This window comes from Nilaparvata lugens, chromosome 14, assembly GCF_014356525.2.
Source record: "Nilaparvata lugens isolate BPH chromosome 14, ASM1435652v1, whole genome shotgun sequence".
Taxonomy (NCBI): Eukaryota; Metazoa; Arthropoda; class Insecta; order Hemiptera; family Delphacidae; genus Nilaparvata; species Nilaparvata lugens.
The window spans coordinates 9,305,753-9,314,761 of NC_052517.1; the positions used below are offsets into that span (position 1 = coordinate 9,305,753).

A 9,009-nucleotide genomic window follows, 5' to 3' on the forward strand; every position below is an offset into this window, starting at 1 on the left:
ACTCACTTTTACATAAGAACTTCTCAAATCCACATTGAAATTATTATTATTCCACAATTGTACTGTTGGATGCAAGAAGGGCCCGAATCCAAAAATACGATTTTGAGAAAAATGCCCTGAAACATTTCCAACAGAATAATTTTTCATTCTCAGTCAAGATGTATCACTTAAGTAACCATTGCATTGAAATTTAATATTTTTCCATTCATTATTTCTCTTGTATTGAGAATTCTACTTGTAAAATAATGAGTAATTATCATTTCAAAAAAGATCTTTTCAGGCCCTTCTTGCATAAAATAAAATGAGAACATAAAAAAATGTGTTTTATAATAATTTCTATTGATTATAAGATGGAAAATTGATTAGATGGTCAACTGAAATGAAAATACATATATTTGAAAAGTCATGGAATAATTTAAAATCTTAATCTTGCATATGTGCTATTATTATTTCTTCATCACTTGGAATGTCCAAATCATCATCATCATTGTCATACAATAACTGTTCTGATTACTATATAATTCAATGAATAGCCTATTGATTGAATAGTAACTCATTGAATAGAAAATTAACTTATAAAAGGAAACTTCTAACTTTTGCAGAAACTAGTCAACTCAACTTGTAAACAAACGCATCAGGCCAACAAGATATAGGTTGACCAACAGTGCTTCACAAAAATTTTCATAACTCAGTCAGTTTTAAAGATACAGAAACGAGATTTAGCAGGCATGTACAGAAAACCAGCTGGAATTGGTTTAAGCGTTTTACGCAAAAAGGGCTTGAGTGACTTGAAGCCCTTCTTGCATCCAACAGTACAATTATTATGAATATCAAATTTAGTGAAGAGTTTCTCAAGAGGTGACTCTCAAGTTAAGCTGGGTCCACACTGAACAATTACTCGGCAAACATGTTTGCTGAGGTGCCTAGGGACAAAACTTTTTTAAAACTTTGGATAATCATTGTTTGTCGAACAAAAAATTACTGTTTCCCATACATTTCCAGTTTTTGTTGTTAAATTGAATGGAAAAGACTAAGAATTTGTCAAAAACCACAGATTTATTGATACTTGGAAAGACTGGTTTCGGTTATTACACCATTGTCAATCTCTGATAAACTAAAACTAAATACAAGAGCAGCAGAATTTATACTAGAAGGCGAGTACTGCTATTGGTCAAGGGCATGAACGCCTGCCATTGGCCCAGCTAGATAGTCTCCTCCCACTCAATGGTGTGACAAAATGACGGCTTAAGCAACAGAATCGCCATAATAACAAAATTCACTTCCAGTACAAAAAAAAAGTTGTGAAACAATAAAAACCTCAGTGCTTCAGTCAGTTGATAGAAGTACACCGAAGTGAGCGAATGATTCCAAATGATTCAGAGATTACCTTCTCCCAATGACATGTGTCCATGTTTCTGGACCGGAGAGTTGAACAGATTGTCTTCCATACTATCCAGGTTGTGTTGTTCTACTTATCCATTACCTTGAGGGTTGTAAGGAGTCATGTATGTTGGACAATGTATGTTGATCATTTGTTCAGTGTGAACCCGGCTTTACATTGAATCATAACATGGTAGTATCTTCCTTGAAGTACTACAATCTTTTTCAAATAAACCACTATCTCACTGTTACTGAATTTAGTGGAGCTTCCAAAAACCTGGAATCTTACCTGAAATGTGTTGATGTTCAGTTTCTCTTGTTATATAGTCTCAGGATATGGTATTGAACTTTATTTTTCAATACCAAAGGTTGTTCTGTTGTTTAAGATGTCAAGCTGGATTCCAACATATCATTATCAGTGAAAGTGACCAGCAAAGTGAAAATAAAATATTTTTATGAGCATTGAAAATTTTTCATGGAAGTTGGAAGAAGTAATTTACATAAAAATTTTAATTTCGAAGATATGTTTGGTAAAAAGAAGATATTTTTCCAATAATAGTCTATTTATTCAATTATTAAATTTTGTTCGATGTTTTTGAACTTCTTAAGACCGCTCGGATTGGAAAAGTAGCCTATATTTCTTGAGTTCAAAGCCAAATTTCATGCATTTTGAATGTTCATGGAAGTTCAAAATAATGTTAAACAAATGAACAAACTATACTCTTCTATTCCACTCTCCATGACTAACTTCTAGTTGATTATTATTCTCTATTTCTGTGCTATATCAACTGTTTCTGTTTCTGCTGAGGGTGATGCCCACATTAGCTCTAGGCTCGTGCATGGGTGTAGAGGCAAATGATAATGAGAGATGAATGGACTTATAGTTTTAGCTGGGTTCCAAACCACCATCAAAATCTTATTCTAAGGTTGGCCTATGATTGAGAAGGTAGAGAAATTTTCAATGAGATTCATATAATTTGTTCATTTTTTCAACTATTTTTGACGATACTACTCTCAAGTTTTTGATTGAAAGTTATTAAAAACTAGTACTCATGTTTGGAGATCTTTTGGATTTTCAAATCCATTTTTATTGATCTATCACATTCTTCATACATGGATACTAGTTTTTCATAACTATCATTCAAAAACTTGAGATAAGTGTCATCAAAAATAGTTAAAATAAAGAAGAAATTATTGGAAATTTCTCTGCCTTCCCAACTATAGACCATCTTTAGAATAAGATTTTGACAGTGGTTCAGAACTCACCTAATACTACTGTAGGTCCATTTATCTCTCATTATCATCTGCCTCATCACCCATGCACAAGTCTAGAGCTCATGTGGGCATCATGCTCAGTAGAAATAGCGAAGAAATAGAGAATGAGTATGACTGATAGTTTTCTAAGTAATTGATGTTTTTCAAAATATATGAAAAAATTTATATATCTCAAAAACTAAGGTTGATATGAGGATATTTCACTTGTTATATTCTGTTGCAAATGTCATGTTCTGTTTATGACCTACAGCTGTGACACCTTCTATGGTGTAACACTCCAACCAAAACAACACTTCAAACAATCTATAAACACTCTGTATATTTTGAACAATTCTTTCAAAAGTTATGGTCTATGGCTGTCACACCTCTTGTGAGACAACCTGTGAACTCTTAACAATCCTATAAAATTTGTGAACCTTGATTGCAGGTGGAGGAAACCTCCTGAGAGACCTGAGCATGCTGAGGAACAAGGCTTCCCTGTATGCCAGACAACAGCGCAATACTCACAACCTTGACTCACTCTCTGGAATGGTCCTGGGACAGAACAAGCGGGACATGTTGTCTGGAGCCTTCTTGGGTGATAGCAGGAGGTAGAGACATCATATGATGATTTTAGAAAATGTCGTCCCTACTATGAACTATGTTTCATGAATATGAATATGAATATGAATATGTTATGAATATGTGTCAATATTCATGAAAAAAATAAAACAATTTAGTAGGCCTAAAGCCACATCTTGTATGTCAATACTTTGAACAACATATGCTTTTCATAAAAATTTAGGGGAAAAGTAGTACAGGCTCAGCCTAGTTTTTTCCGATGTTCATAATCATTATATATGATGATAATTATCATTACAAAAAATAATAATGATTATAGTGTTTTCTGCTTTGTGCCTTAAATAAATGAATATAAACCATACAAAACATGGTTTGAATACAAACCATAAAATCATAATTGACAGAGAACAACATGCTGTAGTAGGGTGCACATTATAATGGCAGTGGAGGAAGACAGAAAAACAGTTTTGCTGATTCTCTGCCCTGCCATCGCCTAATATAGAGGATAGATAATATAATATCAACTGTTTATACTTGTTCTGAATAGTCAGTTATATTGTTTTATTGGTCAAGAGAATTCATTTATGAATGATTGAATGGGAAATTTTCACAATTGATATTAAATATTTTGTCAATTAATTATATTTCACATTGTTGAACGATGATCTGGCTACATTGCAGAGCTGGAAAAGAATAGCACTATCTGCTTTGTTAAATGATAGATAAGGATAGCAACACTAATGTCAATCTAATAGTGAATTTGGACCTCACCATAAGTCCAAAACTATCAATCTAGATTCTCATATGTCTTATGATAGTGGAAGTTAGACCTGTACAGTTGAGAAATTATTCCTATGAGTTGATAAATTCATACTTGCTGGACTGATTTGAAGTCCAGTCAGAACTCATCAATAATATTTTTATACTCATTTTGACCATCCAGATTCATTCTCCCTAAGTGTCATTTGCACAGTGCCAGTTCAATAAAAATACAATTTCCAAGAGGATTGAATCAAAACTAATGGAAAATTGCTAGTGAGAAATTGAAGTGGGTCATACCTATAAAATTTCCTGGAAAATAGGGATCTCATCACAGTTTCTTCAGGTAGCCTACATAACTCTCTACATAACTACATAACTCTCTGATGCATCACAAAAATGTCACATGTGAAATTTCAGCTATTTATTGTGTTGATCTGAATAGGTCGATCAGAACATTAGGCTATATACAGAGCTTCCTAAATAGGGTGTAACATTTGAAGATCATAGAATTCTACATGGGATTTACAACAGATAAAGTTGGAAATATTTTCCTTTTTCAACCTTGATTTTTGCAATTCATCAATTTTTCATAAAATGTCAATAGCTGAATAACTATGATTCAAAATCAAATTCTTAAGATATATTTTGACAGGGAAGGAAATTTCCAATAAGATTCATATAAGTTGTCACCTTGACAACTTGGTGTTTTTCAACTTCTCATGAGTGCTCAAAGTTGAGAAGTTTGAAACAGTTTGAACATTCATGAGAAGTTCTAGAGAATTGAACAATTGAAGGGCTACTTTTGTATATTGAAAAACATATATATCTGAGTACCCATCTTCAAACTATTTGATAAATTTTATTCATTTTCAAATCACTTGATTATAGCATTCATGATTCTTGATTATAGTCAAAACATGTCTAGATTGAATAGCTTTCAAAATAGTACTTAGATTTATGTGTTTATTTATCAACCCTCGAATTAGATTTTAACTGATAGTTCTCCAGATACTTTTTTCCTCAAGGATATCTATAGATTTTGAAAACAAAGGCCTATATGAGAAAATGTTTTGAACATTTTTTTTTTTGCAAATTCAATGTAGAATCTATGGTGTCTGGCTGTTACACGACTCAAGAGACATTCTGTATATTGCAATTTGCATAAATGAAAGAAAAATTGAATATAATGTATACCTTTGTTGGCAGCTTCTACAACCCAGCTGAGAAGCGAAACATGGATGAGATGGACCGCAGTGGCTTCAGCAGCTTCATCAAGAAGAAGAACTTTGATGAATTGGATCGCGCTGGATTCGACAGCTTCATCAAGCGCAACTTTGACGAAATGGACCGTGCTGGCTTCAACAGCTTTGTCAAGCGTGACTTGTCACAGAACCAGCAAAAGTCCACTACTCAGCAGTCTGGGTTGCATCTGCCCTCCTCAGATCATAACTAATTTTTTGTCTAAACCCTGTTTTTCTACTTAATTTAAACTATTTAGTGATAAGCGCTCACACTTAACATCAGAATGTTCAACTTGTCCCAGAACCAGCAAGTATTACATACTCAGCAGTTGAGATTGCACCTGTTGTTCTTGAATAGATTGTAACAGAATCCTAGCTTCGTCAAACCTGGTTTGAACTTCTCATTTTGAATATGATCTGACCGTTGTCCTGGAACCAGCAAGAATTACCAACTAATCAATTGAAATTGCACATTTTATTATTGAATAGGATATAAGAGAAATCTAGTTTTGTCAAAACCTGTTTAATCACCTCATTTAGGATATTTAGCAATAAGTGCTCATACCTAACATATGAGGAAATTCAATTTGTCCTAGAAACAGCGAAGCTATCTACCAAATATAAATATAATTCAAAAATCTAAGGAGCATTAACTTTCCACATCATGTATGATTCAAGAACTTAGCTTTTTTTTAAACGCAGGATAACCCTTGATCCGTTCCTCCAATTTAATATACTGAGAATCACTAGTATTCAATCAATAATACATACTCTCATATTAATAATATCAACTCATATTGGAAACTTGGAGGACTATCAAATATGTTTCAGATTTCCAAGTTGGCTCAACTCTCAAGGTCTTTTTAACCTTCACATTATACGGGAGACATACCCGGTTCATTTTTCTCCAAAGCTTTAAACACTGTCCATATTCCAGGATATCATTTGATTGATACCAACATATCAGGACAAAGGTAGCGTACCACTTCTATTCAAGTAGGCTACTTACTTTGGTACATAGGCTACACTGGATACAGGATTCACTGATTTTCATATCATCCAAAAAAGCCTCTCTGACATCTAGATTTTTAGTTATTTTTTCATCATTCGAATTCAAAAACTATTTTGAATGTCAAAGTATTTCTGTATTTCTCAAAAGTAGTTTTCCACGTCAGCAGTGAATATTAATTTAAAAAATCTGTACTACTGTAGCATACATTTGAGAAAAACGGTGTTTTTGATCATAAGCTCAATGTTAAAAGATTTATTGAAAATCCAACACTTAAATAGCTTAGAAATTACACAACCCAAGATCACATTCATGATGTTAATAAATTTGAAATATTGATAAGGGTGAGAGGATGGCTAAACAGAACTGGTGGAATTTGAAATATTGTTATTCATTTGATAATTGTGTTGATTTTTATTGTTTTGGCTGAATAATATTTTGAATGTTTCATAAAGATAAGAGATTCATATCTTGAGTTGTCCTATCATGGAGTTTTTTCCTCTTAATCGAATAATCCGTCACAAATTTAGCCCACACTTCGCAATAATATATATTGTACAATATTATTAATCCAATGTATAGAAAAGTAGAAGAGCTCATTGTTACCATACATTGTTCCTCTACATTGAACCCCAAGTATAGACTAAACTAGAGCTTATTCTAATCCAGGTTTAGCTTCTTTAACAATAAGCTTCTTAACTTTCTCTCCTATTGCTCTTATTTTCCACACAATAATCGAGTAGCAAAGCAATATTGTGGTTATAAATATGGGAGATTAGTTCAATTTCTATATTTAAATGTTCTTATAATTCCTTGTACTAAGTGGAAGACTGGAAATCCAGAAATGGAATTAAAGAAAGGAAATATCCCTTAAGATATTATTTTCCAATATCAAGAACAGTAATGAATTGGAGACAGGTTCATATTGAATTGAGAGAATACAGTCATGTGAATGCAATGATTGAATAAGATATTCATATTTGAATACAATTATTTACAAAAAATAGTCTCATTAAATTTGAATCATACAGATAACCCCTATTTCACTATTTTTGTCTCAAGAATACTATATTGTCAAGAGTTTATGAATAATTCGAGTTTCTAGTGGACCAAAGAAATGCATCTTATTTTTGTATTGAAGAGGAAATATAACTTATCATTTAGGATACAGAAAGAACAACCATATCATGTACAGCGACTTATAAGCATTTGGAATGGTCCTTGGTGAAATATAAAAATCCCATATTATAGTGAAATACTTATTTCCTATGTAAAATGTATGTGAAAGTATATCTTGGATCGTAAATGATGATATAAAAATCAAACCTATGCAATTATTCATTTAAGCTTGAGAGAGAATCTCGGAAATGAATCTCAATATATTAATAGTAACATGGATGATAATCAGTACCCTATCTTGAAATACCTTTGATGTTGATAACTTGACTTTTATTGTGTTTAGAAATTCATGAATCAAAAATGTTTTTATTTTTTTGTAACTCATTATAGAGCTGATGGAGAAACTATCCTAATCAACTATTCCAAGAAAGAAGTTTCATTCCATACCCATTCCAAGATAATTTTTAATAATTCTTCAAGATTATTTATATAACTGTCATCTTGGTATAGTCTTTCTACTAATTTTTTTGTGTATATTTGATTGATTCCCAGTAATAATGATTGATTTGTGTATGTGAGGAATATTTTCCACTATTTTTGATTGATGTTTGAATTTTTATAGTTTAACTTTGAAAGGAATAAAGATGGTTCGCAATCTTGATTTCCATTTGATTTATTTCGTGGAATCTCTCATGCCTGGAATCTCTTCTCGACCTGAGACGCGTAAGTGTGGGTTGAGCCACATTCATAGATGACATAATAGTGATAATAAATTGAAAAATTTTCATTTAATGTGTTAGCGTTTTCTCACTTTTGACTTACTGAAGGCCAAAGTCTGTTTGTATATTCTACAATAACTTTAGAACGAATTGATCAATCGGATTCAAATTCTGAACACGTATTCTTCGAACCTTATCACACAGGTCAAGCTCATTGGATAACAAAATTGACTCACTCCTTCATCTTCCTCAAGATATAACATACAACATGTGAAGTGCAATGGCAAGAAAATCGGTTTGAATGAAAATTCTGTCAGCTGAAGAATTCATTGCATGCAATCACTACAGTTTCTCTATTCATTCATTCATAACATCAGCTGAGGATAAAATTCTGGGAGCTCTCACACAGGCAGTTCCTCAAGTGCTGGCACATAATTTAAGCTGATCAATATACAACATATTAGACAACTTTTACATCAACAAACTGATACAGGTTGAGATTAATCAATGTGCTGTTTTCGCCATTCATTTTTTCCTGGAACTCTGTATCGAAATCATGTATCACATGACCACCTTCTTATTGAAAAAATTAAATTTGGTTTAATATGAGGAACAAAAATGTTGATGCAACAGAGTAATTTTTGAAGAGAAATTTTCAGTTTCAAATGATATTCCCAATGAAACCTCTGATTATACTTGTGAAAGAAATATACAGCTGTTTGTATAATTCTCACCATCTCTGTATGGATAAAAGTTGCGGGTTTCAATGATTATGATAAATTAGTCAGTTCTTGTATTCTACAATACAAGGAATAGAATCAGAATAAACGTGCCCTTTACAAGATTGAGCAAGATATTGATTAGTCCTGGCCACTTATCTGTACATTTTTTCAATACCCTCCCTATTATAGTCACGGAACTACCAATTGTTTCATTCAGGAAA

The 9,009-nt window shown here is 32.4% G+C and overlaps 1 protein-coding gene across 1 annotated transcript in view; it reads left to right on the top strand.

Moving 5' to 3' along the window:
• LOC111046352 (orcokinin peptides type A) overlaps positions 1 to 8,008 on the top strand; it is a 232,108-nt gene extending 224,100 nt beyond the window's left edge. The window contains exons 3-4 of the mRNA XM_039440724.1: positions 3,083 to 3,245; positions 5,185 to 8,008. Coding sequence (XP_039296658.1) covers positions 3,083 to 3,245; positions 5,185 to 5,431 — 410 coding nt within the window. The 3' untranslated portion in view covers positions 5,432 to 8,008. The remainder of the gene's footprint in view (positions 1 to 3,082; positions 3,246 to 5,184) is intronic.
• The last annotated feature ends 1,001 nt before the right edge of the window (positions 8,009 to 9,009 follow it).